Source organism: Fulmarus glacialis, unplaced genomic scaffold (genome assembly GCF_000690835.1).
Source record: "Fulmarus glacialis isolate BGI_N327 unplaced genomic scaffold, ASM69083v1 scaffold13025, whole genome shotgun sequence".
Classification (NCBI taxonomy): domain Eukaryota; kingdom Metazoa; phylum Chordata; class Aves; order Procellariiformes; family Procellariidae; genus Fulmarus; species Fulmarus glacialis.
Window position 1 is genome coordinate 32288 of NW_009212403.1, and position 20974 is coordinate 53261.

The 20974-nt window shown below is 38.5% G+C and overlaps 1 protein-coding gene across 1 annotated transcript in view; it reads left to right on the top strand.

Moving 5' to 3' along the window:
* CEP350 (centrosomal protein 350kDa) overlaps positions 1 to 20974 on the top strand; it is a 62922-nt gene that overhangs the window by 21386 nt on the left and 20562 nt on the right. The window contains 15 exon segments of the mRNA XM_009577877.1: positions 148 to 308; positions 1254 to 1443; positions 2914 to 3134; positions 3250 to 3413; positions 3959 to 4069; positions 4315 to 4446; positions 6707 to 6843; positions 7218 to 7346; positions 9011 to 9174; positions 9711 to 9907; positions 10461 to 10645; positions 11548 to 11635; positions 12022 to 12168; positions 12764 to 12921; positions 20395 to 20594. Coding sequence (XP_009576172.1) covers positions 148 to 308; positions 1254 to 1443; positions 2914 to 3134; positions 3250 to 3413; positions 3959 to 4069; positions 4315 to 4446; positions 6707 to 6843; positions 7218 to 7346; positions 9011 to 9174; positions 9711 to 9907; positions 10461 to 10645; positions 11548 to 11635; positions 12022 to 12168; positions 12764 to 12921; positions 20395 to 20594 — 2384 coding nt within the window.

The window sequence follows — 20974 nt, forward strand, 5'->3', positions numbered from 1 at the left end:
TGCTTTTCAAGATGGGCTAATTAGTACAGCTTTAGCCATCTGTCTCTAATTTAAAGTGTGGTGGATTTCTTGTGCACAGTGTAATGCGGGAGTTGGAAGTCCTTAGTTAATCACTATCAGTGTGCTCCTTTTTAGCATTGCTGGCAGCAGTAATTCAAGCATTCAGGAAGAAATTCCGAGTAGGAAGTCTCCCCATGAACCTCGATCTGTAGAGCTTGCTTCTCAGCATTCATCTGGACCACGGTCTGCAGCATCTTCTCGCTCATCTGCTTCCTCTAAAAAGAGAGGGAAAAAGGAACGTAAGCGCAGTATTTGACTGTAGGGTATTTTTCTTTTGAAGGAGGTTTTAGGGTTTTCTTGTTATGAAAATTGCAGTCTTTCTACATACCTGGAAACTGTAATCTAATACTGATAGGGTGATTTATTTATTCCTCCAGTGATTCCTTCCTAAATTCTTTTTGACTCTGATTATTCTCTGACCTTAAAATGCAGTCATCTAAAATTAAATAAGCAAGAGGTTAAGAGCATTGAAAATGTTTCCTTTCCTAAACCAGCCTTCTAACAAATTGCTTAGTTTTGATATTGTGTGGGAACTATCCTCGGATTCTGTACTCAGGAAATTCCAATAGGCTGCTGAGAAATCAGAGTTATGGCCACATTTATGCAGGCGAGAACAAGTTTTTCTGTATGCTTCATGTTTGCATCACAGGCAGTTTTCGTAAGTGCACAAATTAATAAATACACTTCTTCCTACAGTAACTTGTACATTACGAAAATATGAAGGAGCTTGAGATTTGGTACACTCCTACTATATAAGCAATGGATAACATAAGAAAAAGCTAGGTTTAAAGCCAGTAAAAGGATGAGAAGAATAGGATTGGGCATTCTAAATTATCTCTCTTCCTATCTTTTCAAAATTCTCTAGCTTACCCAAAGAAAGCTAGGGTTTATTCTAATTATCAGTATCAAAGAGTCAAATGTGTATTTTCTTTATTTAAACCGATAGTGTGCTGAAATGAAAGCTGAGTGACAGTTTTGTTGGCAGTGGACACAGTATGCAGAAGAGAATTTCATCTCCTGTAGGAAGCTGCCAAATTTACATTTCTTGCTTGTTGGATTTATAGACTTCTAACTCAAAGGCATCTTTAACTGGGGAAATAAGTTCTCAATTATTTGTTTTGAGGCTCTTGATGGTAAGATATTCCTATGTAGAATACCAAACATAAACTTTTGGCAATGTTGTTGCTTCTTAGGGTTGGACTCTTTCAATGGAAGTTCTCACCACTTCCCTGTGGAAGAAGATAAAATGCTATCTGAATTAGAGTGGGGATCCCAACAGGCAAAGAAATCCTTATCAAGTAGCAGAATTTCTAATAAAGATCATGAGCAGAACCCAGATACAGACAGCACACTGGAAAACTTGTCTGGACACTCCCTGATGAGGTAACACGAACATTATAAGACTGTATGCAAATATAACTAAGCTTGGTAGTGTTATGGCATGCTATCAAAATGGCTATGTCTTTGGATATGCAAAAGGAAAGTAACAGAAATGATCAACTGTTAGTAAGATGGACATGCAGAAAATGTTTTTTCCCTGTATTTTAAATATGAAAGCCTAAAGTAGATGGCTGTAGCAAGAGAAAATACAAAACAGTGTTTCCTCCCCAAATGACCCCTTTGTTAAGGATTACTGGCCAATATAGGTATCCTGTCAGGTTCAGTACCTTAAGCATTTAAATACAATTTTCGTTTTCGATTTCTACAAATGGTCTGTAAGAAGTGGAGAGAAAAAAAAAATGCTAGTCATCTTGCTCTTTTCAGTAGGATCCACAGACATTTTTGGTTAGACTTTTGTACAGCTAATACTCATAAGCCTGTCCAGCTCTATGAGTTGATGCTTTTTGAGAGATGAACTGCAGCTTAGAAAAGAGTGTAGAGGAAGAGAAAAATTATTTTTCCTGTTGCATCTTCTGTATGTCTACCTATGAATGCAGTTTATTTTCTGCTAGTTGTGCAATGAAGATAGTTATGAAATACACTCAGCTTAGTTTTCACTGTACTTTTTTCTGAAAAGCAACAAATAATATGAATGGTCTTTCACTCATTCTGTGTGGGTATAGAATGGCTTTGAGGTACTGACTTACATTGGTGACTTTCACTGATATTGGGTTTGAAAGGTCCTGTGACCACCTAAGATGTGCCAAGTAAAGCAGAATGTCTTCCTAAGGGATTTAAGCAGCCACTGTTAATCCTTTTTGGCTTAATAAAATTGGAATAGTAAATTTAAGAAGTGTCTGCATAATTTTCTGTATGTTTAAAAAAAGAGATGTTTTTCATTTTCTCTTACGAAGTGTTCCTGTAGTATTTTACTGATTGTTTTAGTCAAGTTTTGGCCTTCAAGCATTTCATTGCATTTTGATGAAAGAGATCAAGACTCAGGGCAGTGGCTTATCACATTCAGTTGCATCCATATGCTGATAGTAACCTGTTTAATTTTTAAAAATACTGTTCATAGTATTCTGATATCAAAATATTGCCCTAATTTCCTGTGAGTAAAACAAAGTTCTTCACTCAGACTCTCAAAACAGATGTGTAAATGCACATGCAGGTGAGCGCATCCTGACTTTCCCGTGTCAGGTTCCTAACAGGAGGCATTGAAACTACTTGTCTGGCCATCTAGAACATGCAGATGCTATGTTAAATTTTTTTTGTGTGTGTGTGTGCTAACTAGATTTAATACTTGGGGGGAAAATAGGGTGCTCTAGAAACTTAACCCTAAACTGGGATATAGGTACAAAACCCATCTCATGAGGCCATTTTGGTGTATATAAACGGAAGAACTAGGTTATTGCTTTATTGTCTTATCAAATGGAGAATATTGACTCCTTTCTTTTTTCGTTTCACTGTCAGTTTCTCAGACAAGGGAAGATCCCAGAAGACACCGACTTCTTCCCCATCTCCCAGTTCCCAAAAAATGTTGCAGTTTGATTCTATAGGCAATACAGCAGAAAGAGTCAAGTCACCTGTTGGGTTTTCTGGAAGTACAACGTCAGGGCTGAAGCCTAACGTAGCCTTCCCCGACTTGAGTCTGGGAACTAGTAGGTCTGTTGCAGGAGCAGCCTCAGCGAGCGGTGAGTTGTTTTGTTAAAACCATACTAATCCCAGAGCAGTTTTTTTTTTTCCCCTCTATTTTTTGATGTGGGGCACTAAGTCTATGGAGATTGACTAGTAAGTTTTATCCTGCAGGATGTATGCGCTTTTCCCCTGCTGGTCTTCAGCATCGTTTATCAGCAGAATTGAACTACCTTAGTGCTATTGAGGAGTCTGTGCGACAGCTTTCAGATGTAGAACGAGTACGAGGCATATCACTTGCCCAGCAGGAGAGCGTTTCTTTGGCTCAGATTCTAAAGGTAATGGAAAAATACTTCCTTGTCTTAACCTTCCTTTTTTTTATTTTCCAAGAAAATTAATCAAATTAGGGCGAGTTATGCTTTTGTTAGCAATAATAATAATACACCATTAGCTGGAATCACTGCTTTGGTTGTGTACTTCAGTAAAAGAAAAATTTGATTAGTTACTGGGTTTAATGTTGGGTCCTAATGCCATGCAGTGTAGTTGTTCAGGGTGGATCATTTGTCTTATTCCATGTAAAGGATATTTTTGGTTGAGATTTCCTTATGTTGACAAGATTGCTTGTTCTGGTTTGTTGAATTAATTGATCTCCTAAATCCTTGCTTTCTACACTGTGGTGGAAGAGTATGGGGGATGTGCATTGTCTACTGCCTACTTAAAAAGGGAGAGGGTCAGTCAGTAGGCTGAAAATTGTACTTTAGCAGAAGAGGCACCACCAGTAGAGTAGATCTAGATCTTTCAGAGGTAGTTGCAGCTGTGGCTAAGGCAAAAAAGGTCTTTACATTTAACTTGCATGATTAAAACTTGTTTTCCTGATCTGTAGGCACAGCAGCAGCGCCATGAACGGGACTTAGCTCTTTTGAAAATCAAGGCCGAACAAGAAGCTTTAGAAAGTCAGAGACAACTGGACGAGGCAAGGCAGAAGGCAGCTCAGGTAATGCTGCCCTTCAAAAAATGTGGAGTATGTAAGAGGCAAAATGCTGTAAGTAAATCCGTGCCTACAAGTATTCTTAATTTGAAGCTGTGAACATATGGAAGTGGTGAAGGGGTTTAATATAGCTGAAAAAAGCTCTTAGAGGCCAATTTCAAACTTTTTTCCACCAGATTTTGAGAAATAAAACTGTAGTTATTGTAGCTAGAAAATTTTAAAGAGCTGAACTGGCTGTGTTTTCTGCATAGGTCCATGCAGAGTCACTACAGCATCTGGTCCAGTCACGGCAGGAGGCTGTACAAGAGATCCCATGCAAGGCTGCAGCCAAACAGACAGAAACTGTGCTTCTCACTACAGACGCAGCTCACCAGATCCGTGAGGTGAGGTCCTGAGTGAAAGGAAAAAGCTATTCTAAATGCAGTATTATTTTGAATACTTTTTTGCCTCTAGGTTGTTCTCTGTTCAGTGTCATTCTCAGTGCAACTTCTTCACCTTCATAATGCGATAAATGATAGGACTTCAAAGGAGCTTTTCTGGCATCCTTACTTAGAAATCAGTCAGCAGCCTTAAATAAATTGCTCTTGACTATTCTTATGATCTACCAGTTAACGAACTGTTAAGAAGTTTGTTCTTCCAGGAGAGATTGATGATAGTGAAGCAACATCTTGAATTTGTAAGAGTTGCAATCCATCAGGGATTGATCCTGTATCTGTTTCATATGTAAATTAAATTAGAAAAGCAGGGAAATCGCAATTTTCCTTACTTTTGAGGGTAGGAGACCACCAAATAAAAAAAATAAAGGAGGGGGGAGGGTCTTCAGCAGAGCTCTTAACTTGGTACAGAGTTTGAAGTTTTCTTTTTTTGAGTCTCTCTTCGTTATTCTTGTGGCATACATTTGTTAGTTTTCAGGTTTATATATGAGTTTATCAGTTTTTATACTTCTTGTTCCCAACATGTAGCAGCTGCTTCACACATTGGTAAGAAACACAGTAACCAAAAGATGCTTTTGCTTCTTCATAGTTTAGCAATCACAATGACTGTGGATTAGGGTTATGGGATGGAGTGCAGAAGGCTGATGGGTATGGACATAACTGTTTCTTCACAGCTTATGCATATGCTGGTGCTCAGCAGGGCTGTTTTTATGATAGGTAATGGGACTGCAGAATAATACTGATGTACTTGTTCTGGGCTTTGCCAAATATGTGAAGTTTAAATCATTGTTGAATAGACAAGAATGGGTTAGGTTAAAGGAGCAGAAAAGCTCAGGCATCAGAGTTACATGCAGTGGTTGTTGATAGCAGGTAGTGAAGTCTTGGATAAAGACAAAGAAACACTTGTAGTTTATAGAGCCAAAGTGGGTGGAAATCAATTAAGAAACAAGGTAGAAGAAACAGAGACAGCTTTTATTTGGTGTAGGGTTTTAATCTCTTGTCTTGCTTTAAGTTTGAAGTCCGAGAGTAAGAGGTTGCTAGTGGAGAGGATGACCTGGTCAGTGATGATGGGCTAGCAGAGTAGCTTTTCCATCCGCGTTCACAAGTGACTCCTGATATTCAGTTGAACAACCATTTGTGTTAACTGGAATGCAGCCAGTTAACGCAAATGGAAATGCTGGTCACCAATGTGCTGGGAATATTTTTGGATGTACACTGTAATTTCTTATGTATAAAGGAATGGAGTTAATTTTCTGCATTGCTTGAAATTAGAAGTTTATCTTATGCAAAAGAGATAATACAGCACGCTACTATACAAGTTTACTTAGAGTTGACTTTCATACTAATGAAGGATAAAAGAGTGGGTGATGTAGGCAATCCAATTAAAAAAAAAATCATTCACTTGTTTTTATAAAATTTTATGCATTAAAATTAATGTATACATTAATGGAAGAATTAATGGAGAAACTCAGTATGTGTATTGGAAGTTACTGAAATACAGTTTATTCCTACCTTCGAAACCAACTGGAGTTCCCTGCTGTGCAAGAGGCAGGCCTTTGAACAAGAAGAAAAATATTAAATTCTAAAGCTTCTAAAAATTAGTGTTCTCTGCTGTGATTTCTGAAGAAGTTGTTATTTCTAGTCAGGTACACAGTGAGTGCCATACATTAAAAAGGATAAATTATGGCTATTTATTGATTTAATGCTGCCAATTTTACACCTGGCAGTTTGCATGATATTGGAACTTAAACCTGTTACTTCCTTTAGAATGGAAATAATATTTCTTGCTCTTTGGACAAGATGCACTTTCAAATGAAAAAGAAAATATTGTTTCTGGCGTTTGTTGTTTTGTGTTTTTTTAAATTAATTGTAATGGTAAGTCTGGAATGTTTTATTATGTGGGGATCATTCTACTGCTCAGAGTTTGGTTAAGTTGATTAGAATGGTATGATAAGTAGTATTTTGCATGTCTGTAGTTTCATATCAATAATTCCACTCTGCATAAATTAAAGAATTTGTATTTACAGAGCAATATGCATCTCCTTCAACCAAAATTGACACGTACGTAATTACAAACCATCTCAAAACCATGTCTTACACATTTGTTCAATAAATCAGTAAATTGCCTGCGAGAATGACTATTTTCTCTTTCAAAAACATTTTGATGCTGATAAGCGCATTATATTCCTTTGTTTTTTATTGTACTCAGATGACAGAATTAGCACGAACACAGATCTCAGATTCTCTCAGCGCTCCAGCTGCTCCAGTCACCACCTTGTTTGACCACCAGCGGCAGCATCATTCGGAGTTCCTGAAACAACTGAGGGCCCGAACTGATACAAACAGGTTTTGCCTAATGTTTCACATCTTAGGAAGGGGGAAGTAAGATTTGTTAGGTTTTGCTTCACCTATTCATGAAGAAAATTTTAAGATGTCATAATGAGTGAGCATTTAAGAAGAAGAATTTAGATTCCATCTTTATGCCTTTAGTAGTGTATGCCAAAGGTGACATTAACTGGTTCTGTGAAGCTCTATATAAAAGAGTAGAAAAACATCCTCTAAATATTTTGTGGGATGATTTAACTAGTCCGAGCTTTAAGTGATCTTTTCAGAAATTTTAGCTGTTACTACTTCTAGTAAACTGATGAAAGCTTGTGAAAACAGTATTACTCTTTGGTTTAAGACAGTGCAGATTTACCCAAAACACTTCGCTTTCTCAGGAAATGTGAGTCTGGTGCCGTATCACAAGGTAAAGAGGAGACAGGTGACTCAAAACAGACATACTCACCGATGTTTGATAGTTATTCAGAGTCCTCAAGATCAAAGGTTCATGATCAGAGGTAAGAAGAGTTTAGATTACACAGGGGGGTTTTGCTATAAATAAGAACTAAAGTACAAAGGAATATCAAGATATTTCCTTCAATATGTTTTTTAAAAAGAGGGAAAGTCAGTATTAAACCTTCAACAGGTTAACCGGTCCACAGTGTAATAGTATGTTGTGTGTTAATATTTTCAGTTTTGAATTTGCTGTATTTGTTCTAATTGGACGCTTTTCTCTTTCCTAACTTAAGAGTAATTAAGTTCCACATCTGCTTTTTCATTCAGCTGAATTAGCAAGAGTCTAGCAAGCAGGTAAAGGGAAATGGTTATTCCCCTCTGTTTGGCTCTTGTGAGACTGTATCTGAAATACAGTGTCCGGTTTCGGGCTCCTCTGTAAAGAGAAGACATTAACATACTGACGCAAGTCTAGTGGTGAACCACCAAGATGGTTAGGAGGCTGGAGTACGTGATGTAAAAGAGAGGCTGAAGGAACTGAGCTAACTTAACCTAGAAAAGAGAAGGCTAAGGGGACAGGGATCTAGTTGCAGTATTCTAAAGGTGAGTTGTTAGGGAATGTGAGGCTAGACTCTTCTTGGAGGTGCACAGTGAGATGACAAAAGGCAATGGTGACATTCCAGAAAGGGGAAGATCATTGGGGGGGAAAAAAATGCTCCCTGTGAGAGTGGCCAAACACTGGAAAAGGGGTGCAGGGAGGTTGTGGGATCCTCTCTGTTCTTGCAGGTGTTCAGAACTTGGGTGTGGCCTTGACTTTGGTTGGATGAAATACCCTCAGAAATTGTTGAGCTGAGATTATTCAGATTCCTGTGCTGTGGCCTACTTGCATACTTCTATTGCGTCACCTTTGTAACCTAAAAATCACTTTAAGTCTCTGTTTATCTGAGTCTTTTTCCCTGTCCTAAATATTTGCATTCTGTGCCCTTCTCATTTTGCTCTCTGTGTTTTTGAAATGGATAGAACGTAGACTGGAGCATATGTTCTGAAAATACAGTGAAGGGACCTGTAGAACTACCTACTCTGTAATGTGTATTACTTTCTACTCTGTTCTCTGTGTATCTGGCCATTTTGTTAGGATTTTTGTTTTCACTGCTGCTCTGCATTGGCTTGAGATTTTTCATGAAAAAAAAGCAGCCTGGAGTGCTGCTTGCCTGAGGTTTAGATTTGACTCATTTCTGGTGTTACTTTTCAGTATCTTGCCTGTGTTTAATACTGGATTTTAGCTTTTTGTTTCCTGTTCGCTTACCTGGTCTAATTGGGTCCCCTGAAGTTTCTCACAGCCCTTCTCTAATCTTGACCAACTGGAATGCTTTTGTCCTCTGTAGTTCTTCTAATTTAAAACAGTATCACTATCTCGCTCATCCTTTTAAAAGCTGTAAGGAGAGATGTTTGCAATGGTTTATCATCAATACTCAGTGCCAGGTAGCGGGTGTGCATACCTACAAACCACTTGCATTCTAAGGCAGAATAAAAATAACAAGTTCCAAGTCAATCAGTAGCTTGATGAGTCTTGGAATTTTAAAGTGGCCAAGCTGCATTTTAAAAACAAAACCAAACCCTCTGCATGTCGATTATTGCTGGGATGTTAATCATGGTATGTACAGTAGTAATGTAGTATAAATATTTTTAAATGTGCAAAGTAATTTTAAAGAAAAATTATCTCTTGATAACACAGTAGTACCAGCAGCCGCCAAGAGAGTCCTTCAGTTCCATCTTCTAAGGAGAATGAGAAAAAGCTTTCCCGTCGTGAAAAGATAACTAGCAGTATTGAAGAGCAGGCTCATACTGGTGTGGATGATTCTTTGCCGAGTGATAGTATTTTATCACTGCCAGACGAAAAAGGTTAGCTGTATTGTTTGTATGTGATAAATCTGAAGGTGGTAAGCGGGGAGGGCAGGAGGTGCTGTTTCAGAATTAGCTTCTGAAATAAATGAGAGAATACGTGTGAAGAAAGCTGAGCCCCAGGTGAATTGGTAGCCTCTTAAGAGGTAACACAGGACGGCACAGTGAGATGGGAACCTTTGAAATTCTGCACATCAGAGTGATGGAGTCTGTGGGCTATTCTACTTTCTGCTGCGCTAGCTGTAGCCAGATGTTCACTTGCTGAATATGCAGGCTGAATACCAAATGTTTCAGCAGCCCCAGAAATGTGTTTATACCTGTGTACAGAAATCTGTAAGGTCTTTTGAAGCTAGATAACAGTATTTCATTATGTCCTCTAACTCAAGGTCACTCTTTTCTAAACACCCATTTTTCTGTATTAGAGTAGTTATCTCCCTGTCTTTCCTGCCCCCCTAACTTTACTGAGATGAGTAGAGTAAAACTGCATTCATGGTACATACCTGAGCGTAAAGCCACTTCCCTGATTTCTCCCTCAGATTCTGCTTCTGTTGCAACAGAGTATTCCCTGAAATTTGATGAGTCCATGACAGAGGATGAGATTGAGGAAAAGTCTTTTCGGTCTTTGTTGCCCTCTGAGAGTCATCGCAGAAATAACTTGGAGAAGAAACGGGGTAATCGTGATGATTCTGATGAGGAAGTATCCCCAGAAAAAACAGCTCTGTCGTCTATCAAGGTAGGTCCAGCAACCATAGTTAAGGTAAACTAACTGAACTGAAATGGTTAAGCTGATGAGCTTCGAAGGAGCCATTCTTAGTTGTGTTTGCAAACTTTAGGGTTTTTTTTCCTCTGTGTGGTTCTTTGAGCGTCTCAGAACATAGAGTTGTATGAATCATGCTGAATGTCACTGTTGTACAAGTGCAATGACTTATGGAACAGTCCATCCAGGCCTTTACCTGTTCTCTTGTGGCTTTGGAGAAGAGGAGTGACTTTTTGAGGTAGGTTATAAAAGCCCAGTGGATTAAGTCTTCCTACTATGCCTATGAACAGCTAGGAAGTACAAGAGGATGCTTCATCTCTCTGGCCCAAGAGGGAACGTCCCAAAACTGTCATGCAGCCCAGGGCAGAAAAAGCTAGTCTGCACAAAGCTCAAAGGAAAAATAGCTTCCCTTCTTACGTCTGTTTTTGTGTGTGTGTGTATCTGTGTATGTACACACACACATTGTGATTGAAAAAAGCCTTGGAATTTCTGTGTTATCAGATGATGCCAAATTTGTCTTGCCTTCTAGGAGCTAAGCATGCCATTCTCAGGAGGGCAAGATAGTTTCTCTAAATTTACCATGGAGATGGTAAGACAGTACATGAAAGAGGAGGAAATGCGAGCAGCTCATCAGTCCTCACTGCTTCGGCTCCGGGAGAAGGCTCTGAAAGAGAAGACCAAGGCTGAATTAGCTTGGCTGGAACACCAGAAGAAGTAAGGCTGCTCTGAATATACGCTGTTGCTGACTGACCATTTTCTTGTACTTCTACTTGAACTTTTTTTGTAAGATTTTGCTTCCACCCCGCCCCTCCCTTATTAAGTATCAATGGTTGAACTAATCTTCTGACATCAGTAATCTATACAAATGTTACTGTCACTTGGAAGGAACAGAACCCAGTTTGTAAGTGTGCTTTGATGTTTACATTGAAAGTGGTTTGATAAAAGAGAATTTCATTGAAATGGTAGAACATCAGATGTTTGTTGTCAGTCAGAGAAGGTAGTTCCCAACCATTACTCTACAAGTCTTAATTCAAGAATGTATAAAACTGTCAAATAGTTAGAACTTTATTTGCTTGATGTCTATCTGAGGTCATTTTAGTTGACTCAGGCCAAATTTTGTGAATCTGGATACGTGTTGTCCTTAATGATTTGTGTCCAACATATGCTTTGTCCTGGAATGCCACTTGAAGTACCTAGTGATACTACTGAACAGTGGTGGCCAGATTTAATCAGTAATACTTTTCCATGGTCACTCTCTGCATTGTTCACCAGACATTTTCTTCCAACTGCTTATCATTGTGGGTTTGATAAAGGATTGTGAGGTAGTGACCCAAATGTCCTTTCTTTTATCTTTATCAAATGGTGAGCATGCTACCTCTGCAGAACTTCTGCCCATTCATGTGAGATCTTGTATTACTGCACTGGCCTTTTAACTGTGCATGTCTTTGACTAAACAGTACAAAATATTCCACTATAGAGAATGACAATGATTAAGTACAGGCATATACTCTTCTGCAGGTTAGGAAAAGTAAACTTTTTTTTTTTCTGTAAAGAGTAAAAGGCTTGTTGTTGTGCACTTTTTTTTTATTTCATCCTTTCTTCCAATCTATTTGCAGGCATTTGCGAGACAAGGGAGAGGATGATAAAATGCCTCCTATTCGAAAGAGGCAGCGTGGTCTGCTGCTGAGATTACAACAGGAAAAGGTAACTGCTGCCCTCTAGGAGAATCCTGTGGAAACCCCTGTGTTAGCCATTAAATGTTTCAGACACTGTAAAAGCTAAGAATTGAGAAAACTCCATACCAGGCTTTTAGATAAGAAGCTAGCAGTATTTCTCACCAATAAGTTTTATTTGCATTTCGGTAGTATTTAACACGTTGTTTAAAAGGGTCCTTCTGTATCAGTAATCTCACTGGTTGAGACTTAGATATTTTAATTGATCTGTTCTTTGCTGCTGAAGTTCGGGCTAGTTACTTCATCATGTAATTTCAGTCATTTTAAACCCGTAGCATGGACACTGTGACAGCTTTAGAATGTGTTCTTGAGAGCTGTCTGTCACAGGTTTTGTGCTTAATCTTTTATACCTAAAAGGCAGAAATTAAGCGTCTTCAAGAGGCTAACAAGGCTGCTCGGAAGGAGAGACAACTGATCCTTAAACAGCAAGCGGAAATAGAACGAATCCGTCAGACTACAATGAAACTGCAGGAAAAACTAAAGTCTGCGGGAGAAAACAAGCTGGTAAGTGTTCAGTACAGAAGCTGGAGTCTTCACTCGTTGGTCGTGCAGCTGGTATTTGACTTCAGTGTTTATAGGAATGGAAAGCTACTAAATTGGACCTATCACTTGGAAGTTTTGTCTGCTTCAAATGGTCTCATCCTCTTCATCTCAGCAATTTTATGTTTAATTTCTTTAAGGCATTATTTAAGGAAATGCATTTGTTCCTTGCATCTGCTTTATGAGATAGCAAGATGGGATTTTGATAACTGTCTGCCTCCTTACAAAATTTTGAGGAGACACAAGTATAATAATAGTAGTATAGAAAGGATTGGTTTCCTGTTTGGGTAACTGAATTGTGGTGGGTTTTTTTCCCTAGATACAGTTAGGGGAGAAAAATTATGGAGAAAAAGGGTGTACTAAAAACTTTGTGTCTAATAAAAATGAAGTTGGAAAATGAAGTTAAATCTGCAGGTGGACAGACTTATCTGAAGTAGTCTTTGATGTACTCTCGGCAGAAATAACCTAAATTAACACAATTTTTAAAAAGGTGGTAAATAACTTTTCCTACTTTCAATGTTGATTTTTTTTTTTTTTTTTTAAAAACACTTAATTGCAGGAACTTCACAGTGAGGATGACATCAAGCAGAGCAATGGTTCTAGCCCACTTCCAACTGATGCAGAAACACGCAGCCCTTCCCCAGTCTCAATCTCCAGCAGTGAGACTAGTAGCATTATGCAGAAACTTAAAAAAATGCGCAGCAGAATGGATGAAAAGTAACTATTTTTTTTTCTTATACAAAAGTTTACTATTTTAATAGAACAAGTTGGTTTGGCCACTATCCGCACTAAAAATGGTCATCAGAAAAATTACAGAGGTATTGATATCACGTACTTTGATCTGATTTGCCTGAAAAATAGCTAATGGGAAGCATTAATAGAACTATATTAATCTTTGAATACAGTATTTTAAAGGCTACAGTTCTTGCATGAATACTGAAATTCAAACATTGTTAGTTGGCAGATGGTGTGGTCAAGGTATTATTGTAGAAGATTGGTTTTAATGTTCTTTGTACTTGACAGTCGGTAAAAGCGCATCAACTTAAGGGATTTTGATGTTTGCGCATACAAGGAATTCGGACGGGCTCCAACTTGATGGTACATCTTGTCGGAGTTCCTCTTGCAAAGAGAGACCTGAAGTCAATTGGTCAAAGTGGTGCCTGTATTTTGTATCTCCCCTTTTATTTTAAAGGGAAAAAATATAGGGAGTGAGACTCTGAAATTACAGTACCAATTTTTATCTTGAATTGAAGCATAAGTTGTAAATAGCAATAGTCTTATGCAAAAACTAGTAACTGAGTTTGAGATCTGGCTCACAGAAAGTCATTGAGCTGTCGGGCATGTGATTTCTACCTTATTATCCAGCCGCTGAATTTCAATTCTAGTTAAATTCTGCATTAAAATCAGCTAGGGATGAATTCTGTAAGTATTTTCTTACCTAATGGAGGTGGTACGCGTGTGACTGAGAAGACAGGCCGTTAATAAGACCTTTCTTTTCCTCCTATGTGGTCCACAGGTTGGAAAAATGTTGAAAACGGTTGTTAGTCTTCAGAGGAAATAACGAAGTATATGTGCAGTTCCTGGGTCTGAAATCTAAGACTGAATCTGTTGATTTTGCCTATTAAATTGTTTTGAATCAAAAATTGTTTCTGCGTCTTTTCGGTGTAGGAGTTACTTTGGCTGCACTAAACATCCCAAATGCTTTACCAGCATGTGCTCGTTAGTTTGAAGCCTTAAATTCTTATTTGAGACTAACCCATTAAAAGTCTGGCCTCTGCCAGTTACCGCAAGGAATAGGCTTTGCTTAAACCATTTTTTTGAACTTGTAACCAAGGGAGGTCACTATATTTTAGTTCATATCAGTGATCTTTGTAATGTTTTCTCTCTTGATACTCCTAACACAGCTGGATAAAACATCAAAAAGCAAGCACTGCCATTTGTAAAGGCAAGGTGTCTGTGACTTATTTGCTTGTAATAATTTGAGAAGCACATTTGCCACACTTGCATGTATTTGTATATGATGAAGATAAACAGTAGTAGTAAGTGAGGATTTGGTGTAAGTAGGAAAAAACAAAAACATGTTCTGTTTACATGGTCTTCATGTTCTAGCCTGAATCGATTGCTATTTTATTCATACTCTTCTGGTAGAATCTGGTAAACTGAACAGCCAAAATCACAAATGATTTCAAGTTTCTCAAGTGTCATATTACCAAAACTAAACTCTTGGCATTCCAAGTCATGTGAAAACCAGCCTATCATTAGAGCAGCAAACTCTTTTCGAAGCGTGTTTTGAGGTTGGTAAATGGCTTAAGATGGGAACTTGAAAAGGATGTGCTCTGTAGGCCATGTTGACTTCTAGGGTTTCAAGAAAACAAGATTTTTCTTCTGGTCCTATTTTTTTTTGTTAAAAAGGTGGTCTTCATTGTATTTTTTCCACCCTAGATTTAGCATACAAAATTTGAAATGGTGGTATAGTGTTACAAAACCAAGTTACAGCTTATGAATTTTGAGATTGTATTAATACTGTATTAATACTATAAGAGATGAAAGATACACTTCTATATTCAAGTCTTTCTATGCTTTTTTACAAAGTAGTGTTTTTGTCAATATTGGTTTTGAAACCTTACTTTTTCAAAGTGCCTTTATTTCTAAGCAACACTTATGATTACAGAAAGAATTACATATTAAAAAATAATTGTTCTTAGTATTACAAGGGATAGTAGTAGATACAAAGTATGTTCTACCCTTAAAGATATTTTAGTTGTCAGTCCAAAATATTGCTTACCTGGAGAATACTTTTCAAAAGGTGGATAGCAGGATTTGAGCTGAAACAATTGCTTTTAGGAGGAACAAGTGGAAATTGTGTGTGATGTAATGTATGTGGTCGTGTATTTTTGTTTTTTATGGTTTTATCTTGGGTTGCTATATATGTTCAAAGGAAGGAGTATTTTGTGTAAACATAAATGATTCTCTAGAACTCGATCTTCCTAATTGTATAGCTTTTGCACACCTTTTGCAGGTATTTTGATAGTGATAGCAGTGTGCTTGTTGATTGAAAAACAGTGCCAACTTGAAATCTTTTTTTTAATGTCCTTATTTGTAAACACGTAAGAATAATATTAACGTAATAGAGTAAGACGTTTGGTTCAGGGTGTAGTGGTAGGAAGCTGCTGTTTGAAGGGAATCAATCAGATCGTGAGATACTGCAGAACGAAAGAAGCTGAATGACAAATACAAAGGAACTAGAGCAAGGAACTGGGAAACCCTGCTATTCTGGATTTGCTGTACTCCATAGCAAAGTGAAAAAATCCTTTGGCTTTTTTGCTTATGAGGTAGCTTTAATATTTCTCTTCTGCTAAAAGGGGAATGAAAGAATAGTTCTGTTTTAATTTTAATTGATCAATCTGTGTAGCCTGCATGTGAACAGGAGCATGCTCTCTCAAAGAGAATTAACCATTTTCCCCTTGCTTTCCTTGCATATGCAACTTTAATGATAATCTGTGCAATAGAAGAACTGATTAAATGCTCATTTTCTTTTGCTTTTCCTTAATACGCTTCTTACCTTGCATTGTAGTTGATAGAGGTATATGGAGCATGGTATTTTTCTATAAATGTGATAATTCATTAGGAATTAGCTTAAAATGGTAATTCATTAGGAAATACCATTTTAAGCACAGCTGTAAGTTTCTGTAGATTTTTTTAAAACGATAGGCATTATCTTTCTGCAGTTAGTACTTCAAATGAAAGAGGCAATACATGAGTACTCTGAGACCAAATCTGCTCTTTGTTGCAAAAAACCAAAATAGCAGCTAGAAGTTGAATTACAGGTATATCTCAGACTTTTCCTGGAATTGCTCATGTTTTAAAAATACATTATTTAATCTCTTTTTTTTGCCCTTTCACTGGTGCTTACCTTTTGGAGAAGTAATTTTACTGGGGTTTCGCCAGGTGAATGAAAATGTGTTTAAAGTTTCAGACTAGCAAAGTTGTGCATATTGCAAAACCAGCATGCTATTTAATGCAAATAATATACTCGATTGATAGTTAGAATAGCAGGAGTTGTAAAAAGATCAGGTTGAGATAGGTTAACCAGTGCATGTGGAAGTCTGCATCAAAGTAATAAAACTCCTTCTAAAATTTAAAGAAAAATATAGCAGTGTGAAAGTAGCTTGCCTTTAATTAACAGAAATTGAAGTGTTGTAAGTGTATGTGTGCTATTACCTTCTGCATAACAGTGTATAGTTTTTCTACTTCAGATGTTGGGTAATAACTATACAATGTTAAATGCAATTAATTTTAAAGTTCTTTGCTAGATGCTATCCTTTTCTCGTTCTTTCTGCCTTTTTTGCTATCTTAGTTTTAAACTCTTCCTCCTTATTTTGTAGACACTGCTCTCCTGTTCACTACTTCTTCTCTGTCTTTACGTCTCACCACTGGGCCTCTCTCAGTGTCTGTTTTCCCAACCTCCACCCCAAATTCCAGCTGTATATCTACAACCAATTGGTCAGGTAACTGTATCTTTCTCAAGTGATAGACTCTTTGATAGAGCATGCTCTGTTCAGTCCTAGAAAGTCAAGAGGTTCTGCATCAGTGAACGTTTTTGACACTTTCCTCACTGTTTCCAGATCTTTATTAATGACATAGACAGTGGGATTGGGTGCACCCTCAGTGAGTTTGTGGATGACACTGAGCTGAGTGGTGCAGTTGATTCACTAGAGGGACGGGATGCCATCCAGAGAGACCTTGACAGGCTTGAGGAGTGGGCCACTGTGAACCTCATGAAGGGCAACAAGGCCAAGTACAAGGTCCTGCACCTGGGTGGGGGCAATCTTCATTATCAATATAGACTGAGGGATGAATGGGTTGAGAGCAGCCCTGCAGAGAAGGACTTGGGGATGCTGGTGGACAAAAAATTGGATGTGAGCTTGCAATGTGCACTTGCAGCCCAGAAAGCCAACCATATCCTGGGCTGCATCAGAGAAGTGTGGCCAGCAGGTCAAGGGAGGGGATGCTCCCCCTCTACTCTGCTCTCATGAGACCCAATCTGGAGTACTGCATCCAGTTCTGGGGTACGAGAAGGCATGGACCTGTTAGAGTGGGTCCAGAGGAGGGCCACAAAAACGATCAGAGGGATGGAACACCTCTCCTGTGAAGAAAGGCTGAGAGACTTAGGGTTGTTCAGCCTGGAGAAGAGAAGGCTCTGGGGAGACCTTATTTCGGCTTTTTATTATATGAAGTGGGCTTATAAGAAAAATGGAAAGAGACTTTTTACCAGGGCCTGTAGCGATAGGACAAGGGGTAATGGTTTTAGACTAAAAGAGGGTAGATCTAGATTAAATATAAGGAAGAAGTTTTTTACGATGAGGGTGGTGAGACACTGGATCAGGTTGCCCAGAGAAGTTGTGGATGCCCCATCCCTGGAAGTGTTCAACGTCAGGCTGGATGGGGCTTTGAACAACCTGGTCTAGGGAAAGGTGTCCCAGCCCATGATAGGGGGATTGGACTAGATGATCTTCCAACCCAAACCATTCTATGATTCCAACCCAAACCATTCTATGATTCTAATTTCTTATTCCTACTGTGTTCTGAGGGATACACAGACAGTCCACTTTGCTCCCACTGTCTGTTACTACTGCAGAATAGCTGCCGAAACTGTCTACGTTGGGCTTAAAGTCAGTATACATTGGTTATAAACGTACAAGTACACGTTAGAGCACCAGGTTAATGCTTCCAGGTTATTGGAATGGATGGATAAAATGCGTGATGTTAGCACCATAGAAATAGTTAGACTTTGCTGGTGTAATCTGAGTGCTGCTGCTTCCTCTTTGCTCCCCCAGATTTCCAGTTTCGTAGATGCCAGATGTGGTTTTGCTTTTTTTTTCCTGTGAAGGTGCCCCTGCTTTTAAGGATAAATATGTACCCTTGGTGTTGCAACTGGAACCCTCTAGACTGTAGTAGATATTAAGGCAATGGGTATGCTACCTTATGGCTCTGACCTTTTAAACCCAGGGTTATAAAAGGCTCTGCATCTTTAGCCATGCTGCTTTAATCCTCCTCTTCCCATAGGTTGAATGTTGGAACCCTCTTTCTCCCTCATCCCTTCTTGACTTACCTTTCTTATTAAGTAGTCTTTGTGTGGTGATTAGTTTCATGGTAATTTAGTTAATTCTCCTCCTGTTTGTGGTCTTCTGGGTTAATTCATTTGACATCTGCTTTTAAGGAGTCCTGCTCTTTTGAATCCATTTATTTCAGCCTTTCCCTTGCATTTTATTTCAACTGGACTTGCCTCCCTCAAGATCCAGTAAACTGTGACGATCCAGACATTCTGATGAAATCAAACAGCAGGTGAAGGAAGAAGAAAAAGTTGCCTTTTGCATTGAGATCATTGTAGTAATGACCTCCAGAACGAGTTCCAAATACATGATCTGCTAGACTAATTGGAACCGATGTGTATCTGAAAGTAAGGCTTGATGACGCTTCTGAAAGACACAATGTAAGCATGACTGTCCATGTCATGTTTGTAATGCAATTACTGTTGGTAGTCTAGTTTCTTAATAATATTAATCTGTCAGTTTTGCCTAAGAGCAAACGATGTTTGATGTTTGTCTATAGAAAGTGATGAAGTAATGCACAAAATCATGGAATCTGTCGGCTTGAAGGTGGCAGATGTTCCAGACACTCTGAGATGCTTCTATTTTTCACCTGCTTTTGTTTGACCATAGGAAAGAAGATTGTGGGCATGTCTTACTGGCTTCTGAAACTTTTATCTTCACAACATAGCTTGTCCACCTTATCTGAATCTGTCTTAGAGAAGGACTTATCTGAATCTTAACCTTTCTGATCAACTGCCAGCTCACTTTTCCAGGGAACAGACTGAACGCTAAGTGAGCAAACAAGAAATGTCCCTTAGCAGGCGAGACCTGCAGATTAGGCAGTTGGTCATTCCAGTCTCTGTAAATAAAAGGGTTCTTTGAAATACGAGAGATTAAAAAGCACAAGTGAAATTATTATCTGCTTTGCAGCTTAAAAACTTTGATGCTAAGTGTTTGGGATGGCTTGAAAATTACAAATTATAAAGGCATTTGCAAAGCAAAATATCACAAGTCTTTGAAGACTGCCTTTTTAGGCACCACACCTTCTGTAGCAATGACGAATTCTCGCTCTTGCTGGCAAACCATGTATTGTCTACAGATGGATTCTGTGACATGTTAAAAATTTCAGAGTGGGAGGTGGATGGATTGATGTACACTCTTCTCTAGACTTGGCATGTCAGAGGAAGTGTGTGCAATTGATGTTGAACTTGCCTCCATTTACTATCTTAATGGTTAAATGCTATGGTCTTGGTTACTTCAATATTTAGAAATAAGACCAGAGATACTGTTCTTCAAGAACTGGCAAAGAGAACTAGTATATGCACACAGACCTATTCATACCTATGAAGTTCTCTAAGAATTTCCCCATTTCTGAGGTTTCATGGCTCACTTAAAAAATCTTTGTCAGAAAGAAAAAAAATTGCCAGTTTTCAGCATGAGATTTACTTTTTATCTACTCTTAAATTAGCAGCCAGATCTGTTAGTAGCTGGGAAAAACAGCCCTGCACCCTTATTCTCTTGATGCTGTCAGCTGACAATTAACATTCCAAGTGTGGCAATCCATAGAGATGATGCTTAAAGGAAGAAGGATAAAAGTTCCAGTAATTCAGGAGAACTATTAATACAGAATCAACTTCTTATAATTATGTATTTGGAGAGAACTGTGGGGCAGCTGGGGTTACAGTTTTTCTGTCATTGGGATTAGGAAAAAGAAAGGTTCATTTTTCGAACTGCTTTCTTGAGGGTTCCAGTTTAATACCACAGGTACTTTTCGCGTCCTGCAATGGGAACTTATCCTTTTCATTTTAGTGAATAGTTAGTAGCACTTTTAATGACTTAAGATCTTTCAAATGTAAGCAGTGTGTTTACAGTATGTTGCAGACTTTACTTACTGCAAAGGAAAAAAACCTTGTCTACTTCTTTGGTTTTTTTTCAGCAGCACATCAGAAGTTTAGGAGATAGTAGTTAGTGTGGGTTTTATCCTAGAAAACAAGTTGAACAGCTATAATTCTGGGAATCGTGGCAATAGAGCATCTGGATATTGGGACCTTTGAGTGTGGTTGGCTTTTTTCCCATTGTCTTCTGCTCTGTCTGTCAGGTTCCTAACTAAGCGAGAACAGAAGCTGATGCAGCGTCGACAACATGCTGAAGAATTGTTGGAGTGGAAACGCCGCCTGGATGCAGAGGAAGCAGAAATACGGCGGATAGAAAAGCAGGCTCTAGCTGCCTGGGACAAAGAGCTGCTCAAAACCAAAATAGCCAAGAAAGACCTGGGGGATCAGAGAACTGAGCCCAAAGGTAATAGGAAGAGGGGAGAAGTGATGCAAATGACAAGAGTAAAGCATAATTTGACACAACGATTGCTTAGCTTTGCACTTTTTTCCTTTTTTGATGTTTTGGTGGTGGTTGTTCTTCTCTGGACACTCTTAGAATCTCGATTTCTGCACTCTGCCTTCTGTTGCCTTGTTCTTTTAGCCCTATTTTACACCTTTGTTAAATGTGTATTCTTCCTTTGCTGTATATCTTCTCAAGTGAACAGTGCAGCATAGGCCTATCAGACGTTTCTACATAGAATTTAAACTATATCGCTGTCTTTCAAAACAAAAATACTGCATGATCTTTTGCTGATCATCTGCTGAACTTACTCCATTAAAACCATTTTCCTCTGTAGTGCTGTT